This window comes from Fusarium vanettenii (genome assembly GCF_000151355.1).
Source record: "Fusarium vanettenii 77-13-4 chromosome 11 genomic scaffold NECHAsca_30_chr11_1_0, whole genome shotgun sequence".
Lineage (NCBI taxonomy): Eukaryota > Fungi > Ascomycota > Sordariomycetes > Hypocreales > Nectriaceae > Fusarium > Fusarium vanettenii.
The window spans coordinates 453,791-478,272 of record NW_003315855.1 but is presented as its reverse complement, the minus strand read 5'-3'; the positions used below and the strand labels follow the sequence as shown (position 1 = coordinate 478,272).

General features: G+C 49.8%; 11 protein-coding genes across 11 annotated transcripts; 9 read left to right on the top strand and 2 right to left on the bottom strand.

Annotated features, from left to right (window-relative positions):
* Positions 1-333: 333 nt before the first annotated feature.
* Positions 334-1,847, top strand: NECHADRAFT_97152 (uncharacterized protein; the record flags this gene model as incomplete). Its single annotated transcript, XM_003043189.1, has 9 exons — positions 334-444; positions 506-645; positions 703-744; positions 793-859; positions 909-936; positions 1,006-1,018; positions 1,072-1,161; positions 1,218-1,560; positions 1,611-1,847. The coding sequence occupies 9 exons, from the start codon at positions 334-336 to the stop codon at positions 1,845-1,847; spliced, it is 1,071 nt and encodes a 356-aa protein (XP_003043235.1).
* A 1,807-nt stretch (positions 1,848-3,654) lies between these two features.
* On the top strand, positions 3,655-4,182 carry NECHADRAFT_86413 (uncharacterized protein; the record flags this gene model as incomplete). The annotated part of the gene is made up of 1 exon (XM_003043188.1): positions 3,655-4,182. The coding sequence occupies one exon, from the start codon at positions 3,655-3,657 to the stop codon at positions 4,180-4,182; it is 528 nt and encodes a 175-aa protein (XP_003043234.1).
* Positions 4,183-5,732: 1,550 nt separating this feature from the next.
* Positions 5,733-6,974, top strand: NECHADRAFT_86412 (uncharacterized protein; the record flags this gene model as incomplete). Its single annotated transcript, XM_003043187.1, has 2 exons — positions 5,733-6,234; positions 6,283-6,974. 2 exons carry the CDS (start codon positions 5,733-5,735, stop codon positions 6,972-6,974), a joined length of 1,194 nt encoding a protein of 397 aa, XP_003043233.1.
* A 951-nt stretch (positions 6,975-7,925) lies between these two features.
* Positions 7,926-9,156, top strand: NECHADRAFT_64388 (uncharacterized protein). The gene has a single exon (XM_003043186.1). The coding sequence runs from the start codon at positions 7,936-7,938 to the stop codon at positions 8,944-8,946; it is 1,011 nt and encodes a 336-aa protein (XP_003043232.1). The 5' UTR covers positions 7,926-7,935; the 3' UTR covers positions 8,947-9,156.
* A 255-nt stretch (positions 9,157-9,411) lies between these two features.
* NECHADRAFT_97150 (uncharacterized protein) lies at positions 9,412-10,702 on the top strand (the record flags this gene model as incomplete). Its single annotated transcript, XM_003043185.1, has 5 exons — positions 9,412-9,506; positions 9,635-9,714; positions 9,766-10,033; positions 10,083-10,554; positions 10,604-10,702. 5 exons carry the CDS (start codon positions 9,412-9,414, stop codon positions 10,700-10,702), a joined length of 1,014 nt encoding a protein of 337 aa, XP_003043231.1.
* An 833-nt stretch (positions 10,703-11,535) lies between these two features.
* NECHADRAFT_86409 (uncharacterized protein) lies at positions 11,536-12,369 on the top strand (the record flags this gene model as incomplete). Its single annotated transcript, XM_003043184.1, has 2 exons — positions 11,536-11,548; positions 11,639-12,369. The coding sequence occupies 2 exons, from the start codon at positions 11,536-11,538 to the stop codon at positions 12,367-12,369; spliced, it is 744 nt and encodes a 247-aa protein (XP_003043230.1).
* A 598-nt stretch (positions 12,370-12,967) lies between these two features.
* Positions 12,968-14,419, top strand: NECHADRAFT_86408 (uncharacterized protein; the record flags this gene model as incomplete). The annotated part of the gene is made up of 2 exons (XM_003043183.1): positions 12,968-13,190; positions 13,509-14,419. The coding sequence occupies 2 exons, from the start codon at positions 12,968-12,970 to the stop codon at positions 14,417-14,419; spliced, it is 1,134 nt and encodes a 377-aa protein (XP_003043229.1).
* A 423-nt stretch (positions 14,420-14,842) lies between these two features.
* NECHADRAFT_26898 (uncharacterized protein) lies at positions 14,843-15,697 on the top strand (the record flags this gene model as incomplete). The annotated part of the gene is made up of 1 exon (XM_003043182.1): positions 14,843-15,697. A coding segment is annotated over one exon (855 nt), but the record flags the coding sequence as incomplete, so codon positions are not given.
* A 329-nt stretch (positions 15,698-16,026) lies between these two features.
* Positions 16,027-16,838, top strand: NECHADRAFT_86406 (uncharacterized protein; the record flags this gene model as incomplete). The annotated part of the gene is made up of 2 exons (XM_003043181.1): positions 16,027-16,416; positions 16,695-16,838. 2 exons carry the CDS (start codon positions 16,027-16,029, stop codon positions 16,836-16,838), a joined length of 534 nt encoding a protein of 177 aa, XP_003043227.1.
* A 558-nt stretch (positions 16,839-17,396) lies between these two features.
* NECHADRAFT_51330 (uncharacterized protein) lies at positions 17,397-18,230 on the bottom strand (the record flags this gene model as incomplete). Its single annotated transcript, XM_003043079.1, has 1 exon — positions 17,397-18,230. One exon carries the CDS (start codon positions 18,228-18,230, stop codon positions 17,397-17,399), a length of 834 nt encoding a protein of 277 aa, XP_003043125.1.
* Positions 18,231-18,564: 334 nt separating this feature from the next.
* Positions 18,565-21,860, bottom strand: NECHADRAFT_101991 (uncharacterized protein; the record flags this gene model as incomplete). The annotated part of the gene is made up of 3 exons (XM_003043078.1): positions 18,565-20,332; positions 20,381-21,584; positions 21,636-21,860. 3 exons carry the CDS (start codon positions 21,858-21,860, stop codon positions 18,636-18,638), a joined length of 3,126 nt encoding a protein of 1,041 aa, XP_003043124.1. The 3' UTR covers positions 18,565-18,635.
* Positions 21,861-24,482: the final 2,622 nt, after the last annotated feature.

Here is a 24,482-nt window from a genome sequence, read left to right as displayed (position 1 = left end):
AAAGGGAACCAACATCCTCTTGGCCCTTGCGCCGGGGCATTACCAACTGTCACACGTCGCATCCCAGCCTCATAATTGAGGCATTTCCCACGGGCGGGGTAAAGTTTGCGCATTGTTTGTGACATGTAACCAACCAACCCAGGTTCAGAGGCTGCCTGCCAAGATGCAATAACGTGGAGTGTTCCCGCGTGGGAAGAGGCAAGGGACAAGGGGGCCTTTGACCGGGAATACTACAGCCCCGCGTCCAACCGAGCGTGTCAGATAATGATATGACCAGAATCTGTCCTTCTTGACTCTTTCTCTGCGACTGTCAACTGCCAACTGTCTGCCAAGATGACCGAGCGGCAAGCAACGAAAGAGCCCGAGGCCGCTGCGGTCCCACGGGCGCAGAATGAACCTCTCCCTGGTGTTTTGCCTGCTCAACACTGGGCCCAGATAGCACAGGTTTGTGCAGATCAGCGTGGAGAAACACGGTTAGCGAGAAAGCTAATCCCATGACCGGCAGACCCAGGACCCAGATGACGATGCGGATTCGGCTATTGAGGATAACGCCAGCAGCACTGCTTCTTTGTCTTCGTCTATTTTTCAGTATCGGACGATCCACGGCCGGACGTACCACAGCGATCGAGGAAATGCCGAGTATTGGTAATAATGACAGCCGTGTCCTTAGTAACAGCTGAGAATCTCACCTTGTCTACCCAGGGCATCAAACGATGAGAGACAGAATGACGCACTGGATATCATGTGAGCATGGCCCTTCCCACTTATGCTAAACCTAACAATATTTACCAGCCATCATGTTCTCACACTCTCTCACGATGGCAAACTTCATCTAGCCCCTTTGAAAGATGACGTTGAGGTGTGTTCATTCCCAGACCCATCAAATCCACAGCCTCATTTTGTATCAGAAAGTCATCGACATAGGAACAGGCACAGGTGAGTCTCTCCAGTATCCAAAAAGTTGAAGGAACAGTCCCTTGAGGCTAACATGGCCGCGTTGTGAAGGCATCTGGGCAATGTAAGCTTCGCGGGTTTCCCTCTCGCGTTCACGTAGTGACCGTCCACACGCAGCGACTTTACCGACGCGCACCCCAACGCAAAAGTAGTTGGTACCGAAATCTCGCCCATACAGCCTAGCTGGGTACCACCGAATCTTGAGTTGTGAGTCTGGACTGGGCATCTGTCTCGCCGTTTTCAGTAGCTGACGTAACTTCCAGTCAAATGGATGACTGTACGCAAGAATGGACCTTTGGGGAGAACTCCTACGATTTCGTGCACATCCGATGGCTTTTCGGAAGCATCATGGACTGGACCGCTCTGTTCAAGCAGGCTTACAAGACTCTGAAGCCTGGCGGATACATCGAGACACAAGAACCTTCCATTCGCTTTGAGAGCGACGATGGTACTGTGAACGAAAAGACTGCCATGGGACAATTTGGTAAGATCTTTGTGGAAGGAGGTAAGAAGATGGGTCGTACCATGACAGTCTTGGAAGATGGTATTCAGCGCAAGGCGTTGGAGGAGGCTGGGTTCGAAGCGATCGAGGAAGCTAACTTTAAGGTGCGTTCGACCACTAAATTAGATTACTGCAAGCTTCTGACTCTGTATAGACTCCCATCGGATCCTGGCCGCATGACCCAAATCAAAAGGAGATTGCCAGGTTCCAGCAACTCGCTGTCGAACAGGATACAGAGGGAACAATGATGTACGTTGCGGCCCTGGCAGGCTGGAGCAAAGAAGAAGTTACGGTATACATTGCCCAACTTCGAAGAGAGTTTCGGTCCAAGGACATTCATGGCTACTATCGACGAAAGGTTCTCTGGGCGAGAAAGCCCGGAGCGGCTTGAGGTGTTTCCCGGACGGTTCGTTTATTTCCTTTCTATAAACGGTGGAATTGTTTTGAATCGCTCGTTTCTGTTTACTGTTACCTACCTGGCGTGCTCTCTATCACTCTTTAGCGTGCCCTGTGGTCGTCGAGGGGATGGCGAGACACTAGCTTTGAGGCCACCAAAAATTGGCCACTAGCCAAAGACTTTCCTTGTGGCAAATCATTTTGAACTTAGCGTTGATATGTATGCAGAGCTTATTCTTGTCTTGGTATAGATGCCATGAGAGGTTGAAAGGATGAAGCCTCGATGCAAGTTCGCAGAGAAACACCGTCAATAATGCAAGCGATGTAAGTCGCTGCATAGGTCCGATTCTACGGTGCCTCAGAGAGGCGCAAAAGGCCTTCCGGCTTCAGTTTCCCGTGTTTCCAAACTCTGCGATGCCAAAAGTTGCTGAGATGGGAGACGGCTGAAATCTAGCTAATTCCAAAATTTCCGATGGAAAAAAGGAAGCAGCGTGTATTTCTTGAGGAAGCTCTGACCCCAAGGCACCTTCTCTCTCCAACTTTTCCGCGCAAAAAAGCGGTACTGCCACCCAAAGCCTCAACACCATGATCTTCATCACCAACCACCTTTACGACCACCACAAGCCAACAACGGCAAAAAGAAACCATCGGAGGGCGCATACATGGTGTTTTGCAACATTGGGGTTTGATGTTGCCGTGTGTCTCTCAGTATGTTTTTTGATCATGTGTCTGACAAGTATATCATTGAAAAAATGAGAGGGTACAGAGAGACTTGCTCCCGCCAGGGCCTGAACCTGAGAGATAACCCGAGTTTAACAAGTTCGCCCACGAAGGGGGAGCTTTCCTTCCGGGGCCATAATATGGTATAAGCCAAAAATATAAGTCAAGGCCACTAAAAATGAAACCAAGATACCTATATAAGGGAGTCTTATAGAAGCATGCTTCCGCCTGGGCTTGAACCAGAGGCCTTCGCATTACAGAACACTCTGATGGAGTATTAGTACGACGCTCTAACCAACTGAGCTACGGAAGCTGTCCGAATGGTTGGCGGGTGACCCGCTCTTGGATGGGGATCGGTGTTGCAAATTGGGTCCAGAACACTCATCCTGATGCTGCAATTTCTCTCATGCGTTGTCAAGCCTGTGTCCCATGCACTTGTCCGGAGCTATCAAGACGAGATAACTGCCGAGTCGGTATCCTCTTGGGGCTTTGATTCACTTGTTGCCTGATTATGAACGCAACCTCTCATCATCCTCATTTGCTAGTACCCTTCTGAAGACCAGGCATAAAGAATTCATTTGGGCAGGTGGAATGATCAAGGCTGAACAGAGACATTGGAACTATTGAAGTCACAGCATGAGGAGATCAAATTACTTGAGTCACTTTGGGGTCTTTGAAGGAATCTAGCACAATGGGTAACCGCAACTATAGTCCATCCCACGTAGCTCTAGAATGCGCTATTAAGTCTATATAAAGTAGATCGATAGCCTAAATCTCGATAACTAAATCACACTGGATTCTAAACTGTATTCGGAGAGTGAAGGCATACCTGGTTGACACTCACTAGCCAAGAGCAAAGCATCCTCCAGAGCTCAGCCCTGCTCAGCCCTACCATCCCATAGCCCCATTCCATGCTGACGCCCAGCGACGGTTTTCCTATTGGCAGCATTTTTGCGAGCCATCTGGGCGATGACTAACGGGCAGTCTAAGCCACGCAGCTGAAATGATAAAACAGGCTTTCACCTCAAGACTGACTTGGCATTTTCTCTTTGTCTCATCACTCGCATCACACATCAATCATCATGTCGCGCTTCATCAGACGTATTAGAAATCGCAGCTCTATCGAGCACCTGGGTTACGAGGTCGACGATACACCACAAGACCCAAATGAGAGAGTCACCATCAACGACATGAAGCGCATCGAAAAGCCAAAAAGCATGCCCTGGCAAGCCCGTCTCTCCGGCGAAGACATGACCAAACTACTCAAGGGCTTTTCACCATCCGAAATGGAGCAGAAATGGGTCATTGCCGCCAGCGGTCCAGACAATAAGGGCATCATTAATGTCCATCTTTGCAGAAGCTGGACCGGGATCGAGATCTACACCGTTAGAGTGCGCGTCTTGACTGGCGAGGACGGCAAGCCTGGTGATGCTGAGGAGAATGGAGGCGAGGTTTTTGAGATTGTGTATGAAACAAGCAACAAATTCAACAACATGTGTGACGGTGAGGTAGAGGACATGGCAGTTGGTCTCTGTCGAGGATTTCTGGATGTTGAGTTAGGGAAAGGACCTGAGAGTCCGGAGCCTCCAGTGAGACACAGACGACGATAGATATGAACGAACCTGCACTTGATAAGATACAAGCTTTCTAGTTTACGGAACCATTAAAGTGACTTTTTGTTTGTCTGCTACATCTTGAGAAAACTAACGAAGGAATCAAATGCTTTCCCCCTGGCCTGGTGTTGATAGCTTCAATCAACGCTGGGATGGATGATGCGGCCGGATTAACTGGATTCGATCATTGAAGACGACATACTCAGCTCGTCTCGATGCAACAAGGCTTGCTGTGCCATGGTCTGTATTGCACTCTAAGCAGAGGTCTCAGATGAGACCCATCACTCATTAGCAGCCTAGTTTGAAGTGTTTTTGTGGCAACAGACTTGATAACCTTGTTTTCACTGTAAATCAGGCTGTGAAGGGAGAGTTGGGAATGAGAGGGTGTTTGGTACCGTCGATACTTCTCTGATCGGTAGTTTTGAGAGGGGATTTCTCTCTTGGAGACTTTCCTGTCACTACGAGGGATAGTTGATTCCAGAAAGCCGAAGAACAACACAGAATTGCCTCATGCTTGCAATTTTGATATAGCACCTACGCGATTATTGAAGATGGACTCAGGGACGAGCCGCCCCGTCTTTCGGACCTTCTCCCCCGCATCGCTTAGGCTTGTCTGAGCCACAATTGCCTTGTCGGACCAGCAGACACCAAACCTGGAACTATGCAGGAGACAAGGACTATGTGTCTAGCAATTTCTCAGCCATTTTTACAGTTTTGATATAGATTGGCCACATTCTCATGCATGGCTTGCGTTCTAGGTCTCAGACTTAGCTTGGCGTTACGTCAACCTATTGCTTCGTTGGCTCGGTGCAGAGCCTGGTCGCGTGAGCGTCGTAATCACCTGGAGCGAGGGCAAACAAAATGCCGTAAGAGGAGCTCCTTTGAGGAAACAACTGGAGGGTAGTTACTTGATTCGAATTTTAACTACCTCCAGTTACGCTGACTTCACAGTGTCGACGTGCTTGAAGTGTGACAAATGTTGACAGCACAGCCTCCAGAGCCTTGTTTGATCGAGCGAGGGATCTGTTTTCTGCAACCACCTTATTTACGCCTCAAACAGAATGCATTCCAAATTGGTAAGCGTTCCTGGCGGTCATCTGGCACTCCCTTGCCTAACCTCCGCAAATTGACGGCGAGCAAACAGGCACCTTGCAGACGCACAGCTGTGGTTTCTGCCTGACAAGAGTCTAGACGGCTTGGATGGCGCTGCTGCAACTGCATACCCCTCATTCAATAGTGTCCGAGAGCCGCCCTGCTTTTCAGCTTGCACGTTGAAAACCTATCACGACCGTTGTGGCTTCCTGTATGGCGCAGGTCCTCGCATGGCGGCATTCCTCTTTAGATCTCCCATAAACAGTGTCCAATAGACGAGGTTGTTTGATGGCTGGTAACACTACGTCCGATATTCTTGGCTAGAGGTCTTTCCCAGACTGGGCGAACACAACCTGATGCGAATAAAAGGCCCCTGCGACCCCGGGATAAACTGCATCCTCCAAGGCATTCTCTTCTACATACTGCATACGAGGCATTGTTCTACTTGCTTTATTATGATCCTAGACACTTGCAATAGCAACTCGACTACAGTCGGCCCTGCAGAGCTGGGCCTGACCATCGCAGATTTTTCTGCATCTTTGGCTCATGGAGAGTACTGCGCCAAAAACGCTTCATACGTCAGGCCCGATGACGCTGGGTCTATTCTCCCGTGGCCCTATACGTTGGCCTGGTTCCTCATCCATTTCCCCATCACCTTGATCAGGGTTCACCGCTGGGAGAGGGTGCAGGCCCTGTCCATCATCCTGGCCGTCACCACAGTGTGGTTCCAGCTTCAGGCCTACACGAGCAGCATCGAACCAGAGGCTGTGCTCGTGTGGATGCCCATCTTTGTTGTTCTAGATATCGGGGCTATGATGCAGCTCGTCTTCCTGATCGTCGAAGACACTGGGTTTTGGCCTCTAGTGAGGGCTCTGCCCGACTTCTTGCCGCTTAGTGCACGCCGAAGTAGTACAGCTTCAAGCACGGTGGTAGGGAGCGAGGAAGTTAGGATTGAAGGTATGACACACTACAAGCCTTTCTGGCGCACATGTACTAATCAAATAGGGTCTGGGAAAACGGCAACACCTACTCCCCTTCCCCCGTCATGGACGGAACTCAACCGCGAACCAGCGAGTTCGGAGCTTGTGGGCCGCGCTTGGCTCGCGTTGCTGTCCTTTGTCCTAGGCATCCTCCTCCTTTCCATTCAACTCTTTGGTCTTGCCATGGCCATCAAAGGGTTCCATAGCGACCACGTCACAGCACAATGGTGTTCAACCTTCTTTGCGACCGCCGTCGCAGTCGAGTCTGACTGCAAGCTCTACGATGTCACGCCGTCGTTAAGTCAAGGAATTGGATGCATCACCATCAAAGGCTACGAGCAGTATACCTGGCTCCAAGCATCAATCATCATCATCTCTCTGTCCTTGGCCTTTCAAGTATTTGACTGCACGATCATGACGCTGGTCAGTGGAACAACGAGATGGAGAGGAGCCAAGATGAAGCGGCCTTGGTTCACCATGTTTACTGGGAACATTGTTCTTCTGGTTTTGATCGTTGTTGGAGTTTTTCAGTCACAGCGGTTGCCCAGAGATGTTAGCCCAAGCGTTCTGGTATACAAGCATGGTAGGGGACTTGGCAATAGTAATCACACCTGTATTGGTGAGCTTACGCCTTATGGTGTACGGGGCGCCATCATTGGGTGGACGGATGGGTTTTTGGAAAGCTGGGGAGATACTTATTCTCCAAAGTCGTATTAGGAACGGTTTATGACAGGAACAGGATGGTTCTGAAGGCGTTTCGGCCCATTGCAGCAAAAACTGCATCGAAAATTGGAGTATGAGTTCTATATGGAGTATGGGCTTTGGATTTGGATTATAGATGGAGATTCTAACATGGTTAATGTGTTGGAAAGTCATGGACTTGTGGACTAATTTTTTGGCGTCTTCCCCTGTTGGTCTTTGCTTATAACGTTACTCAGATCGGCGTGGCAATGTCCTTGACGGTCCCATCGGTGTCCCAGTGAAGTCAGAGATCCTCAATTATCCGTTACGGATTTAGTTAGTTCTGTGCCCCAAGTCACGAGTATGCCTAATTAAAGCTCGCCGACCGCCTTTTGTGTCTTTTTTGTTGTGGTGGACAGGTTGATTACCTCCGGCCTTTCATCGCTGACATGGAGCGCAGAATGATTCCCGATCCGGTGTGCTCTTCATTATGGAACAGACTAGCGTCGACCTAGGCAGTAAACAGCAGGGTATCCCGTATTCTGTAAGACCTTGGTCGCACTCGGTCGTAAATGTCCAGGGCTGAGCGTCGAATGGTGCCTAATGCCGTTAATGGTAAATGCCGATGGGCATGTCATGATCGGATATTTGGCGAAAGACTCACTATGAGTCAATGGCTGTCAGCATGGTGTCGCAGACCTTTCCCACGGCTGTCTCTGTCCAACCACCCATGACAATTATTCCCTGGCCGCGATGATGTCTTGAAGATGGTGGTCAGCCCTATCAATGGATGGCCATCGCAGAAATTTGAAACTCCGAAGCTCCGACTCTTCCTTGTACATAAACTTCCATCAACTCCACCCACGATCCACGTGTCGTCAGCGTCTCAGCAGGATCTCATCCCCACTTTCTCACAATGTCACCATCAACATTGGGCTTTCGAGTGCTCGCGACCTTGTTGCACACATACAATTCGATTCGTTACGGTAAAAACAGCATGGAAGCTCTTTTTGGACAAGCTATGAAGGATAGCGCGACACTGCGGAAAGGCGAGGTGCCATGGAAGGACGATGAGCCTCATGCACAATCCTACTACGCCTTTGACTCGGATACTTCGGCTTGGGTCGCAAAGACCCCGTCGGAGGAGACGACCGGAAATGGCGGGATCAACGGGATCGCGCTCTACAATTGGAACATCGATTTCATGCTCCCCTTTGCTGAGGCGCGCATGAAGCCAGCGCTGGCCTACCTCGGCAGCCTGGTAGGCTCCAACCTGACAAATCTGGCTCCAGTCATCTTCCTCCAAGAGTGCACGCCCTCGGACTTGGCCACCATCGCCGCCACGCCATGGATTCGAGAACGATTCCATTTGACGGATCTGGACACGACCAACTGGGCGACAAATCATTATGGCACAGTCACGCTGATTGACTCACGTCTACCAATCACGGCTGCCTTCCGTGTGCACTACTCCAAGACGCGCATGGATCGCGATGCCTTCTTCGTGGATGTCTCTGTCGAAGGCAAGACGGTCCGCCTCTGCAACACACACCTCGAGTCCATGGTCTTCAATCCACCCTTCCGCCCACCCCAGATGCAGATCGTAGCTCAGTACCTGCGCGAGGACAAGGTCCACGCCGCACTAGCTGCGGGAGACTTTAACGCCATTCAGCCCTTCGACCGGACATTGCACACAGACAATGGACTAAAGGACGCATTCCTGGAGCTGGGCGGAAAGGAAGATACCGAGGAGGGCTATACCTGGGGCCAGCAGGCAGCGACAAAGCTAAGGAATCAGTTTGGATGCTCGAGAATGGACAAGGTCTACTTCTGTGGTGGCGCCGACGTGGTCAAGTTTGAGAGGTTTGGTGAAGATGTGTTGATCGAGGGAGAAGATGAAAGCAGCCAAATCGTGGCGCTTGGGTTTGAAAAGGCTTGGGTGACAGACCATCTTGGCATCAAGGCCGAGGTCAAGATTCTCGGGGATAAGAGCACGAGCCGTCTTTAGAACCATCGAGAGAGAGTCCAAGAAGAATCCATGAATAGAGTTTCTACGCCTCCGACACACCTCGAGCTTGACCGCCTTGGCTCATCACACACGCCAGCCCAAAGCCCTTGCCCATGGCTTGCCCCATGGAATGCAAATCAACCACCCAATAAAAACCCCGTCTCCCTGCTTAGTTCACGAACCAAACATCGAACGACCCCTCTTTCTCCATCAGCGTCCCAACAGTCTGGGTCGCCCTGTGTCAGAATTTACCTCATGCAACCTCCCTTAACTTTGTGCGTCCCCAGAGCCAGAACCAGACTGTCGGTATCGCCAGTTCCACTCGTTCTTTGTCCTTGTAAACATCACCAACAGACCCCTTTTTGATCTCTCTCCCTACTCCGGTCTAGCCGAGGCCCTTAAGCCACCATTTCCGCTTTGGGTTGGGCCTTGAGGCCTGACGATTCCCCACCATGGACTCGAACGATGCATCCAGCTCAACGACACCAAGAGACAGTCTTTCCGACTACAAGTTCAGTTTCGAGTCTTATCTTGACTATGCGTCAAAGATTGAGATTGATGTGAGTTGAGAATGAGTTTTCCGACCGATGTTTGACCTATGCTTACTTGACACAGTCAAACCCTCGAACACACTTCACATTGTAGGTCTGGCGGTCCTCCAGGCAGTCCAGCTACTCATATTTCACAGAGACACCGCTTCCATAGCAGAAAGCATATACGAGTTTCACAAGGAAAATGGACGAACCTACCACGCTTATCGTGCCGGCTGTAAGTTTTTCCCTGGTCCAAACTTGAGCAAGAGAAATGCTAACCTCGCAGCGTACCATTATCCAAACGACGCGCTTGAAGTTGAACGACTAGACGCGCAATACGACATCCTCAAGATTTTGCTTGATGGAAGGGCTTACCTGTCTCCATTTACCCAAGAGAACCCCCCTCAAAAAGTCCTCGACATCGCCACAGGCTCAGGCTCTTGGGCCATTGACATGGGTGATGAATATCCCGAGGCTCGCATCGTCGGCACCGACTTGTCGCCCATCCAAAGCGACCTTGTCCCACCTAATGTCGAGTTTATTGTTGATGACGCGTGAGTACCAATCTGTTGACAGTGGAAGTCGCTAATCTGACGGCACTAGAACCGACGAGTGGCCCAATGGTAGGGACTGGGAAGACTTTGATTTGATACACACAAGAGTGACCATGGGTTGTTGGTCCGACATGGGAAACCAAGTCATCAAGCCAGCCTTTGAGCATCTACGACCAGGCGGATGGATGGAGTGCCAAGAGCTCATGGGTCTCTTGGAATGTGACGACGAGACTGTCACCAACGCAAATGCCTTTAAGAGATGGTGTGACGACATAGTAGACGCCAGCTACGCTGCTGATCGTCCCTTGCCGGTAGCTGCCAATTTGAAGCAGTGGTTCGAAGAGGCAGGGTTCGTCGACGTGGAAGAGAAGGTATACAAACTCCCAGTAAACGGGTGGCCAAGGAACCGAAGACTCAAGAGGCTTGGCGAATTATGGCATGCAAACATCGAGGAGGGTCTTCAAGCCCTCAGCTACGGCCTCTTGCACCGATTCAAGAACCGTACAAAGGAAGAGATAGAGGTATGTCCCCAGCTTCCTGGCCCAGTCAGCTCTTACTAACCCATGATAGGTGGACCTCATCAATGTGAGGAGGGATTTAGCAGATGAGAGGATGCATGGGTATCAAAAGTTTTATGTCGTATGTGGCCGAAAGCCTGAATATGCGTAATTTTCGAGTTTGATAGACAGCATGTGGATGTGGTAGCGGGAGAAGAGGTTTCATCTGGTATTTATGCACACTGCAGGTACAAATAGATCCCCAGTTATTCCTGGGAAGCTGACATGCGGACTTTGAGCGTGCGAGTTTGTCAGGGTTCTGGCTGGGAGGATGCTACTCTCGTTGAGACAGGTGAAGATGAAGGGGTTCTAACGCCGAATAGCTACCTAAACCCCGACGGAGATTTGTCTTGATGCCCATTTTTGTGCTCAATCGTTGGATTATTACAAAGGTAAGGGCCAATCAAGTCAGATGAGACCGACACCTCTGGCGATGGCCAGAGCGTCAGTGAGCAGGCCTGCGATCCTTCCAATATTCCAGGGGATCCAAAGTCGTCTGAAGTCAACGCCACCAACACCGGGCTTTACTCCCTGGTTTCGTTTTTTAATCTCATCACTGCTGCCTTTTGTTTCAAGACTCTCTACTCATGCATATGAGACCTCCTCCTTTCTTTATAAACCTCTTCATTGTGACCCTGAACCGCTTCACGACAGGGTCAACACATGTCGCTAAATCGGTTACGTCGGAAACATGTGGGTGAGAGAGATGATGACCGACCTAATCAAGCCATCTATGTCAGGAATTTATTGACATGATGATCCTCCGGATCGTGATCCCTGTGTAATTCAGTGGAAGGGCCCTTGCCTTGGTCAGGCACTTCGTTTCACCACTAGCGCTTATGTTGACCAACGTACGACGCCATTCGATTATTGTATAAAGATGTCGGGACTAAAATAATGGGAGGTCAAGTATTCGGACACTGGTATCGCCCTCACAATCTCAATATGCGCTTCTCAAGTACTATAAGCCTTCTTGTAGGCCAGGCAATATCTACCGCTGCCACCGGCATTCTACTCCCTCTTTACGTCTATCCTTCCCAAGAAGCAGGTGATGGAGCTATCAACTGGAATCCTGTTGTTGATGCCATATCATCAAATTCCAACATCCCGTGGTTGGCCGTTGTTGATCCGTTGAACGGTCCCGGTGCTTCTGGCAAGCCCGGCAACGACGACGTCAACTACATTGACGGCACATCCAAGCTCAACAGCTACTCCAATGTCAAGACTATTGGTTACGTTCGTACCAACTACGGACAGGCGCCTCTCGACGAGCTCAAGGCCAACATTACTACCTGGAGCAACTGGGGAACGTACGCCGCTGCCGACGTTGGCGTGGACGGCATCTTCTTTGACGAGAGTAGCGCCGACTTTGACTACCTCAACGAGGCTGTTACTTTTGCCCGCAATGCTTTCAGCAACAGCATTACGACGATTTGCAACTTTGGTAGCAGGGCCGAGGCCGAGTACTACAGTATTTGCGACGTTGTAATCGCCTTTGAGAGCTGCCTCAACTGTGCCGATGGCCCACCATACGAAAGCCAAAAGACTTTGAGCAACAACATTCCTGCTGGTTACGAGTCAAAAGCTGCGGTCATCTTGAACCGGTTTACAGGCGCTTCTGTCGATGGCCGGGAAGCCGATAGAGGGCTGATGAATGAGTACGTCAAGACCATGAAGGAGAGTGGCCTTGGCTGGTACTACTTTACATCTGCTGATTATGACACTATTGACGCTGGGCCGGCAACCGTGGGAGCCAATATGGATGCGCTGGCTGCTTGAAATGGAGCTCCACGAAGAGTTGAATGTGTATCATCTGTTTCCTGGAGGATTAGGTACAAGATTGTCATGGATATTTCTCGCCTTAATCAGCGACGGGTCAAGGTGGTTGCACAACTGGACTGTGTTGACGATCATTATCAAAGCAGCGATAAAAACCAGATACCTTGTCCACAATACAAAGCTTTGGCCGCCTCTTCTATGACAAGATCCTAAAGCCGGTGCGTGGGTGTTGGTAATCACTGCCTTTTTTCTTTTGTTTCTTATTTCTCAACGACGCCTCCGTCGTACAAATGGTCAAAGAACACTCTAATGCAGCATATAATAGCATCAAAACCCAATGCTCTCAAGCACCATAAGTAATCACTATCTTATTTATACCTACCTAGGTACATCCCAGTTCTACTTAGGTACATCGAGGTAATATCAAGGCCGTGAATGCGTGACCGGCCTGCTCGGCTGAGCACAACGTGGAATGATTCGTCAAATCCACCCCACAATAGGAGTTGCGTGTCAAGGCCAATGCCTTCAGTTTCATCAGAACAAGGCTCCTTCAACCCTCAAACTTTTGCATCAGACCGTCTCTTTCAACGCCGTCAAAATGGCCCATCTTCTAACCCTTCCTCTGGAAATCCTACATATCATATGTGCGAATCTCTGCCGTCATTGCACCAGCGAAACCGTTGAGCCCACGGAGCCCGTCGTGTCCATTGAGCCCATTGACCCTGAGAAACTGCACGAGGCGTGTTTCAAAGGAGCCAAGGCTTTTGTCATGGACAATGCCAGGGTCAGGATCGCAGCACTGTCCGCCATGACACAGACGTGTACGACTATACAACACATTGCTCAGCCGTACCTGTATCATTTTCCCTGTGCACGCGCGCCAGCAGTATCCAAACTGCTACTCCGAACTCTCGCCGAGCGTCCACACCTCGCCCAGTACATCAACCAGCTGTTTATGTTTGACATGGAATGTCGGGATCTCGAAAGCATTTTACGAATGCTGCTACGCATACAAGAGTATCAAGATGACAAAGAGAAGATAACCTAGTGGCATCTTGGACAGTGTCACAAGTATCATAACCCCCCGATTCGTGGAAAACGTGTCAAGTTCGTCAACGTCAAATACGACTTTATTACAGCGTTCACCGCCATTATTTTACCCTTTGGCGCCAACCTTGAAATTCTACATCTCGAATTAGATCAAGGCCGCAAATTTCCCTCTTGTGAGCCTGGGTCACTTCCGCGCCTGAAGGAACTGGTTGTAAAGAGCTGGCATAGAGGGCGACCCGCAGACATCACAGTCATTGCGTCGGTACTCATCGCAGCTCCAGCTCTGGAGCGCCTCGGGGGCCTTGTAGTCTACTGCAATGCTGACTGGGAGACACCCCAACCACCAATTCATGAAGGCGTCAAAGAGATATGGCTCGAACGCTGTGCGGTGAGCGCCGAAGGGGTTACTGCACTTCTGGGTCTATTTTCCAGGCTAGAAGCCTTCACTTATGAGCCAGACGGTGAAAATTATGAGGTGGAGGTGGATGAGGCCTCTCCGTCGGAAATCGGTAAAGCTATCCTGCTTTGCCAGGAATGTCGGTTTCTATCTCTGGACTTTACCGACAGCAGCTACGGGCACCAAACTTCTCCGACGGACCAGTTGGGCAGTCTTGCAGAGCTGAAGAAACTGCAAAAGTTTCGCGTCAAGGGGTTGCCCTTGCTCTGTACGACACTATGGGAGCATACTTTGTGGATAGGTCTTCTTGGTGTTAAGATTTACGAGATGCTTTTGGCTTTAATCACTGAGCTTGAAGTCACACGCTTAAAAATTATCATTTTTGATGACATGCTTGAGCTCTCGAGGGTGGCAAGCCAGAGATTTCCGTACCTGAAGCATGTATCAATTGATGGGGTTGAGCAGGACTGGCAGTGCATGCTTTGGGATAGTCAACACGGCATGGGGTTGAAGAGGATCAATGAGTTGCGTCAAGCGTTTCGACAGAGCGGGGTTGAGCTTTTGATGGGTGATTTTGGAAAGTATAGGTGTTGGCTGACCTAGTATGGGCTACGCTGAGAGCCCAGGTGTTGCAATTTCTTGGACCTGTACATATCCAGGTGGGGATGTTGTAGTTGATGGGTCTCTGACACATCGTCAACGTTAGATGTAAACCTGACGGGTTTGTCAGCCGAGGTTTTGAAGCAGATATGTCAGCCCAGTTTGTCAGCGTCACAGTTTGAGACTGTTTTCATTGTGTAAGAAGATGTTTTGAGTGGGAATAACATCGTTATTGTATGTCCAATCTTGTACTATAAATTGACTGCTCTCGCATTACGTCAACCCTCCTGTGCTGAGGTCACCACGAGGAACTGACCATCATTAGCTACAAATTCAACAACCATGGCATCTAAAACGCGCTTCTTTACTGCTGATGGCCAGCCAAACCTCGACGCTGGGCCTCCGTCTTCCAACAACTCTCTCACGCTGGCTTACCGCACCTATGGTTCACCCAACAACCCCGCCATACTGATCCCGACCTGCTTTTCCGGCAAAATTGAAACGACATTGGCTTTCTTGTACGGAAGTGATGATTCTGTCCTGAAAGACTATTATATCATTGTCATTGGCCTTCTCGGTGGCAGCGAGTCCTCGTCGCCCTCAAATGCCCCCGAGCCTACCAGGTTCCCGCAAACTTCTTACGAGGACAACATCCATCTCCAGTACAAGTTGCTCATGGCTTTGGGTATCGAGAAGCTGGCTGCTTACATTGGCTTCTCCATGGGCGGCACTCAGGCCTACTACTTTGCCATCCTCTATCCCGACTTTGTGCAGCGCGTTGTTGTCCTCGCCAGTTCAGCGAGAACCAGCTGGCACAACAAGTCTTTTCTTGAGGGCCCCATTGCGGCACTTGAATCTAGTGTTGACTGGCACGATGGACTATACACTGAGCCTGCGGTCCGTGGAACCAGAGCTTTCGCGCGCGTATACTCGACTTGGGCTCTAAGTTCGGCTTGGTTCCGCAAGGAACAATGGAAGAGACTTCACTGTGAGACTGTCGAGGACTACCTCGTCAAGGTCTGGGACAACGCCATGGGAAAGTGGGACGCTCGCGACTTGATGCATTTGGTCAACACTTGGAGAGGCGGCGACATCTCTGATCACGGGCCGGTCAAGGGTGATCTCCCTTCCGCGCTAGCGAGCATCAAAGCTAAGGTTCTGTTGATGCCAAGTCGAACGGACTTGTACTTTCCTCCGGAAGACAGTGAGGAGGAAGTGAAGCATCTGAGATTTGGGGAACTAAAGGTTATTGAGAGTGTTTGGGGACATCTGGCTGGTGGAGAATGGGCTCTTGAGGAGGACAAGAACTTTGTCACCAGCGAGATTGGGAGGTTTCTCTCCGGCTAGTCCCGACTTCAAGCTCTAGCCAGCCAGCATGATGTTTGGGATGATGATAGATACCCGGAGGCTTCTAGGGTTTAGGCCAATAGAAAGGCGCAAAGAGAATCGGCACTTCGTCGAACGAGGCAGGCCGGCACAATAAACCAGCGTTTGCAGTGAAAACCCTAATCACGTGGCACAATACAACTCCGTCACTACATTACTTTTCCAGGTTGCTACACCGCTTGTTTCGCAAGTAACCAGACAAATACGAAGTACCAAGTGTCAAAATGCCCTTGATGAAGATAGTGGTCGCACTGCTTGCGAGGCTTCAGCCTTCCCTCAGTCTGTTGCCCCCAGACGCTTTACGAATTGTCAATCCACTTTCAAAGCTAACGGTCGCAGTGGGCCTAGGAAGCAGAGCAGCAGCTATCGGAACAAGATTCATTAATCTTATCCGGGCTTTCCCTACAACTCTTACGTCCTTGTCTACGGCAAAGGCTGGAGTAAAGCAGCTAGCAGATCGATTTCCAGTACTCAAAAGTTGGCAATTTTGGGCAACCATCTTCACTGCTGCCTCTCTTTTTTTCGCTGGCCTGGCCTTCTGGACATCTTTCGAAGCAGGCCAATACGCCAAGTGGACAGCACACAAAGATTTTACTCTTCTGTGCATGGAAGAGGTGAGCCATGCGTGTTCTACGTCGAAACCAAACTTTTCCTGATGTGAGCTCCTAGACAACGCGATATCTCAGCCAGGAATGCCCAGACGCGGCAAATCTTAGTCTACCCGCTCCGCCTGGCTTTCATGGCACTCCAGCCCGTCGAGACTGGACTCCCTTTAGAGATACTCAAGACAACAGCTATGACAGCATTGACTATATCTGTTACATTCTGGCAATAACATGCATAGCGGGCGGAGTTCTGATGGAAGTTTTCACTACTACTATGTCTTGTTTAGAAGAATATTATAATCGTGCAGATAGAAGGACGATCCAAATGCCGATTGCTCCAGTACATCGGCGCCCAAGGACCGGTATTCCACAAGTACACCTTGGGATCCCTTTCCCGCATTCCGTTAACCGCCGAAGGACCCGGTACTTAAATGACGATCTTTGGGCTTATTAACCCATTGAGGGCCAGGCTATAATTATAATAAAGAATAGATCTTTAATATATTATAATATTATAACCTAATGTTGATATAATAGCCTTTCTTTTGAACGTTTTGTTATAATAATAAAAGAATTATATTTAGCTGTGCCTAAATGGAGGTGACTTGCCTAGCTCAACATTCCGGAACATGTTTTCTAGATGACGCGTTGTCGGATCGTTCCGTCTGGGACAAGTTTGGTCACGGTCTTGACTTGTTAAATCGTGTTGTGATCGCCCCTCTCTAGGTCTACGCCTGGAAGCGTTGAGCTAGTAGGCAGTGTGCAAGCGTTCGCACTTCAACTAGATAGTAACAGCTTCATTCCATGCTAGATGGTGTTACATTCTATCCAGAGAAGGTTGTGGATAACTACAAGGCAGGTTGCCCCCATCTGGTTGTACCTCGAGTGCCTCTCGGAATCGTAACCGCGAGCCGAAAAAGGAAAGGAAGAAGAATCATGAATTTACGGCAAAAATGCTGCCTTCTATGTCAAATATAAATTCCGTTTTCTTATTCTATCCAACCATGCTGCCCAAGCCACGCCTTACACATCGATGGCCAGTTAGATACAGGAAGATTCGGGGTGTCGAGCGCAAATCCGTGAGGAGCATCAGCAAAGATATGAAGCTCCACAGATCCTCCACCGTTGGTGATTCCCTCAGCGAGACGGTACGCGTTGACAACAGGGACGACTGGGTCGTTGTTGGAGTAGACGATAAACGTCGGTGGGGCCGGAGACTTGATCTGTACGTCTGGCTGAACAATGTCGTAGAGAGATTGCTTCTCCACCGGCGGCAGAGGCGGCTTGTCGGCGATGATTGTGCGTCCGACTGCATTGGTAGATATTGGTCCGTATCCGAGAATTGCAAAATCGGCTTGAGGAATCTCGGGGTCGGGAGCAGTCCATGCTTGTGGGTAATCGGCCAACAGAGCAGCTCCAAGGTGACCGCCAGAGGAGAGGCCGCATATTCCTAGTCCTTGAGTAGCATGACCGCTCTCCTTAATCAACTTCAATGCGCGTCTCGCATCATCCAAAGGTGCTGGAGCACCAGTATCGGCATTTGGAAATCGGTGGACGAGAACAAAGGCGTAGAATCCGAGACTGTTCAGCCACTTTGCCACCGCAACACCTTCACGTCCAACCATGAGCTGAACGTATCCTCCTCCTCCAAGAATAAGAATTCCTCGTCCATTACCCTTTTCAGGGCGATATCCAAAGAGAAAAGGTCTCTCGACACTGGTGACGACAGCATTGTCGATCTTGCCTCCCGGTGTTTCGAGTTCAAAGGCTCCTTCAAGGGAACCCTCTCCCCAGAGGGGCCAGTGCTGGTCAGATTCGAGCATCGTGCGTTTTTATCAAAGTGAATGAAGAAGGATTGTTTCAAGTAAAGAAGTGGCCAGGACAACAGTCTTTATGCGGGGGTCATGACCTGTTGCGATGTGGATCTCGGTCAACACCAACCCGAGGCCCGAAATGCACTTTGGGGGTTGAAGCTGGTCCATGTTTCTTTACTATTTCGAACAAGGATTTGCGCTAGGAAAGGTTATTTCAAGTGATACTAGATTGTAGTTTTGCAAGTAATCCAAAATTAGGCGCTCTGCTGGCCTGTCAAGTTCAAACCAAAGACCCGCAGCAAGGAGCAAAACAAGTCAACAAGAAAATAAACGAGAATCGATCTTGTGCGAAATTTCATTACAATAAATATATTTATATCCGCCCTAAACTCCTTGAACTCCTGTAGTCGCAGATCATCTGTGATCTGGTCTAATCTCCGGCGGCTTAGGCCGCTCATCATGCTTTAAAGACAAATGATCCGTAAAAATTCCAGCTCGCGCAAACCGTTTGTGACACCAAGGACATCGATAAAGTCCATCAGAAAAACAAAATTCGGAAATCTTGGGGTTCTTCTCAGTAGTCCTGAGCCATCTCCTCACGCCCTGTAGAATATACTCGGAAACGCCATAGAGGGTCTCCCCAAATCGAGGCTCAGCTTCTTCGACGGCGGCAGGTCGGTGTGGAGCGAGAGGTCTCTGTGTTGGGACGGGCCTCCTTGGAGCGGCAGGTTTCTTTGTGATGGCGCTTCTCTGCACGATGGCAGGCTTTGGCGTGGCGGAGGCCCTCTGTGTAGGTACTGCAGGGACAGGTCTTTGAGAAGGAACAGGCCTGTGTGTAGGAACTGGTTTCCGTGGGCCAGTCTTCTTTTTGATTGTTGTAGTAGGAGCTGCGTGAGGAATGGGCGCAGGTGTGGGTTGTGGTGCTGGCACATGCTGTGGTGCTGGCGCATGCTGCGGTACTGGTGTATGTTGTGGTGCTGGTGAGTTGTACGCAGACGAAGGTGCGCTTTGAGATGGAAACGATTGTGTCTGGCTAATGCTAGGGGCCGGAGATCCCATCTGATCACTAATGGGTCGGAGAGTCTGAGAATAGCCCTGCATGCTAGGAAGTGACTGAATAGGTGGCAATGTTGACTGCATTGCCTCTAGGTCGAATACGGCTTTAGGAAAGATGAGAGTTGTTGACTTTGCCTTGAGTTGAAAAAGATCGGCTGACATGTGGTTGAGTAGGGCGCGTTTAACGCTGTGTTGATGAGACTGGACTTCTGATGCGGGTGGTGTTGGCACGGGATCGACGTAGGTGCTCGCGGGTGAATATGGATACTGGTGTTCCATGACCACATCTTGGGTGTAAAAGCTCCGAGACTCGCTGGGCCTGCTGGGTTGGTTTTCAATGAATACCTCTCGATGGGAAATGTTCGTGGGCTCAGGGCTGTTAACAGGCTTGAAAGCGCTGGTAGGCTCGAAAGTGTTGGCAGGAACAGTGTTGATGGATACGGGCTTGCTGACGACCTCTGGGTGGCTGATATGCTGGAAGTTGTTGATAGGCTCCGAATTGACAATCGGCTGGGGTTCATTGATGAACACAGGACTGGTGGTGTCTTCGATGACAGTAATAGGCTCAGGATTGCTAATACGTTCCGGGTTGGCTACCTCGCTGTCGTTGATAAACTCCGGTTTTCTGATAAGCTCAGAGCTGCTGACAGGTTCTTCGCTGATCAGCTCAGGTTCGTTAACTGGTTCACTAATCGGCTCAGAGTCCTTAACAGGTTCGGAGTCGCCGATAGGCCTGAATTTGTCGATAGGATCAGGGCCGGTAGCTGATTCGGGGTTGCTGATAGGTTCAGGGCGGTCGACGGGCTTGGGATCAACGGGCTCTGAGACTGAGAAAGACTCAGTAGTGACTGAAGGCTTCGAATCAGATTCCACAGAAGCTTCACGGCTGGGCACTGTTGTCGGGGTTTCCACTGGCGGGGTGGCCTCCTTCTCTGGGATAACAGATACCACGACCGGTGCCTTCGGAGGCAAGTTGTCAGAAATCATCAATACGGGGCTTTCAATCTTTGTCGATGTTGCTTGTGTCGATGATTGCGTCTTGGGATTAACTTCTGCTGAAGATTGTTAGCTGTTTGAAAATCAGAACCTGGTTTTTCACTTACTGTTTGGAATTGCAAGAGGACTCAGGTTCTTGCACTCTGCAGTCGTACCCTGACGCTTCGCAACGAAATCTCGAGCCATTGAGAAATGCGGTTCGAGACTCGCAGAAGCATCAGAAAGATCCAGTTCCTGCAAATCACCAGCTCCCACCCATCCCGCAGCATCCTTACTCGGGAAAGCCGTCGCATCGAAATAAACCACTGGGAATTGCCGTTGAGCGACAAGAGAGCCACCATCTTCATACTGCGCCTTCCATTCCAGGCATTTCGTCCCCGGATCGTAGACATAGCACTTGGGTACGTTTTCTACCAGGCCGAGGGATTCGAGTGTCGTTGATACGCCGACCTTGTGAAGGTTATTCCGGGGCAAAACCAGGGCGGGAATCCAAGATTTTGTTGATTCTCGGTAGGCCAGATACACGATGCCTGGCGTTGGGCTTATTATCGGATCATGGCTCGATTCCTCCATCGGTTCGTCCTTTGTGGGTGATGCCTCGTCTTCCACATGGCACGGTGTTGATGAGAGTTTTCGCTTCTTGTGGCGCGGGGTGGTCTCTTCTGGCGCTGGCTCATCTTGTGTTGACTCTTCTCGTGTCGATTCTTGTTGTGTTGATTCATCTGGTGCTGACTCTTCTGGTACTGATACTTCCGGCACTGCTTCCGATATTGTTTCCGGCACTACTTCCGGTACGGCTTCTAATACCGGCTCTTCCGGGATTGGCTGTTTTGGTACCGACTCTTCCGGTGCTGCCTCTTCTGGCACTGCCTCTGGTGTCGGATCCCTTGGCACCGACTCTCTTGGTGCAAACTGCGCTGGTACAAACTCATCCACGTGTTGGGTTACCTCTTGCTTAATGGCCGGTTTAAACTTCAAGGCGGCTGCATTGTTCTTCTGCGCCAGTTTTTCGTTGCAGTCCAAAACCTTTGTGCCGAAATGTTCGATGACGGCTGGTCCGGTCGTGTTTTGCAGCCGGCCGTGCTGTCGGCTCCTCAAATGCGCCGAAGCAGCTCGTAGTGGGTGACTCTTGAAGTCAACGTCATGCTCCTCGCATCGGAGGATATACCAGGATCCGTGGCCTTTCGGGAACTGAGTAATGATGCGCTTGACTGATTCATTCTGAAAAACATCGTCGAAAGGTATTGATCGCTGCGTCAGCTCCTCTTCCTCCACGTCCAGCTCACTTTCGTCTTCAATAATCGACACCCACTTATTTATAATGTCAGGCAAATTCAATCAGATCCACATTTGCATACTCACCTCAATCGGGGCGCAAATAATGGTATCCTCTATTTTCTCTGTTTGCGACTGTTCAGATTTCACCGACAGGCTTGGCGAAACTCGCGATCGCTTCAACTTTAGATTCCTCGGGGAAATCTTTGATGAGGCGGGAGACACTGGCGGAGATGAGAGGCGGAGCTTTTTGGACGGCCTCTCCGGAACGAGATTGCTGGAACGCGACGCGAATCTTCTTTTAGGGGGCATCTTGGCGGCGATAAACAGCGACAACGAGCGACGCCTTTCTGAGCAGGTTACTGCTTGGACTGATGCTTGAGATGACAAGCTAGACTCTCGAGAGAGCAAAAATGAGAAAAGAAAAACATGACTCAACTCATTTGCGGTAGACACGGTCTCCTTATACCACTCAGCCCGAGGCCCGATAGACTGGTGCAAAGCGTGATTGGCCGACGGGCACACCACTATCTCGCACATTGCCTCCTATGGCCAATCGCTTATAGCGCCCCAGCGGGGTTGGTACGCGTTTGCAGGTGGCCATCATCATGTGCCAATAACGCCGCCCGACAAGGGTGATTCCATACAAAACACGTGGCCCCTTTTCCGGACCAAGGGGTGTCACTATTTTACTCCCATATGACTGTTACTAAAAGCATCATTCACTGAAACATTACAAACTTCAACACCCGCGATGATCCCAATGCTCACTGTTACGCTGGCTGTTACTCTGCATAATCACTCCCCCCCATTGGTGCTCCTTGTTGCGACATGGCATGGGCTAAGCAAGGGGGGGTCCGCTGAAACATGCCAGGATAAACGGTGGAGCTGAAAAGCGTTATTTTTTTTTTTACGCCTTCTTTTTTTTTTTTCACCCTTGTAATCACACCAGGCGTGCTCATCTCATAGGAGAGCTTGTCCGGGAGTGCCACACTCACAAGGTATGCCAAGACTGCCGGCGCACGGCGTCCACGAATCAAGTTATACCAAGAATCAAGGTGCGATGGCCAAGGTGTGTGTTGCTGTCACCAGATGAGTCCGAGCTTAATACGTAGCGGTAGCGAAATCGAATGGTTCAGGGGTCTAGATGACCCTTGCGAGCGAAGCATGGGTTTCACACGTAAGCTCAACACGCTCAGTAATCGGCCTTTTCAAATGTCTTGTCTGTCTCACTTTGGGAATTGCGAAGATCTTGGCCCAGAGGGGGTCACCAAAAGTGTCAAGTTAGCGCCGATCGGACAGATCTTTGAGGGATCGACAGAGTTTTCTTTTCGACCAAGCACGGCTCCATGGTCGAAGGCCTCACTGGAAGTTGCATACAGTACATGACGCGATGGTGTGTGTTTTACCGTTCCATCACAAATACTTTTGTCAGACACGCATGCTTAAATCAGCACCAAATCTGCAGGCCAAAGCATCCATGACAACCAAAGTGCATCCATGCCGACCGCGCATACAAAAGCGGCCGCCCGAAAACATGCCTCTATTAATTGGTCGCGCTGGATAAGACCGAAAAAGGATTCAAAAACCTGCTCGTTCGCTTGCGAGCGAGCCAATCCTACTTCAAAACAGGTGGCGTTGGGTCGTATCCTACCCTATGAGGGCATTCGCGAGGATGGTTGGCTACCCTTTAATTTCAGCAAGAAGGCGCCACCAACGGGAATGAATGCGAGCCGCCCAAAGAGAAGAGAATATCTTGGAGGACCTGCCAAGGTGAGTCTTGTCTCACAAGCTGCGCGCGACCGGTAGAAATGTAACTGATTTCATCTTTTTTTGCTAACCTGTACACTCTAATTCGGAACAACGGACCGCGGGGCGCAGCATTACAGAACACGGTCTAGCTCGGTTACTGAGAGTTTACTCTAACAGGGTCATAGAGTTTAATCAAAGGTTAATATTTCAATTTATTAATATTGTCAAGTTACCTCGGGAGTTGACAAATCCAGCTGATTATTCAGGCCGGGAGAAACACATGAATGAGTCCATTTGTCGGCAATTCACTGCTCGACGAGACAGCCGGACATCGCCAATGACACCCGTTCCAACACCACCTGCTTGAAATATAATGCTGGGATTCCCTTTGAATTAGATACCCTTCGTCTTGTTCATTTCTATCAACTTTGGATTACTTAAACGTGCTCCGATACCATTCTCTGATTACCCTTTCACTTGCCGCGCCCTGTGAGGTCGTCTGTCGCTAAATACCAGGCCGAGTTGCCTTTCATTACCCTTCCATCAGCTTCCACATGATATCGCTAATGCGTGATAAAATCTCGAAAGAAAAGGATATCCTCAGGCCTCCGACTATTAATATCCCGATCAATATAAATGACATGCCCCCCTAGGAAGAGAAGATTGCTTTTCAATATCGCAATATGATATAGCGACATGGGCGCTTTAGTCCACGGCCCCTTATCCCCTTTCTACAAGTCTCAAACTGGATTGAATACGCGTCGTCGTGATCGAAACGAAAAACGTCTCAGATGTCTAGTTTGAAATTCAGGTTAGTAACCTCGTCGACGAGCGTCGTCTGGATATTTGCCTTTCGCGGCGGCGAAAAATTGATTTGGTCATAGAGATGCAATTGACTCGCGATCTTTCTGCTTCCTCTGGAGGCATGCCGGGTCACTACAAGACCTTGTATATGTTGCTGTACTCCAAGTTATCTATTATTATTCTATCACTTTATGCTACTTAGAACGGGGATCATAGTATCTCAATTAAATTCTCAATGGGCTTAATGACTTCACCTCAACCACAGCAATTTGACTGTTGACACACCCTACTTCTTGTTTCAAGCCTCGGAACAAGACCTACAACTATTGGCAGACTTTAGAAAGACCCTTCGATACAGAGAATTGTATTCTTCTTTCA

Coding starts and splice junctions, on each gene's coding strand:
- NECHADRAFT_64388 (XM_003043186.1), top strand. CDS start 7,936: ATGGAAGCTCTTTTTGGACAAGCTATGAAGGATAGCGCGACACTGCGG.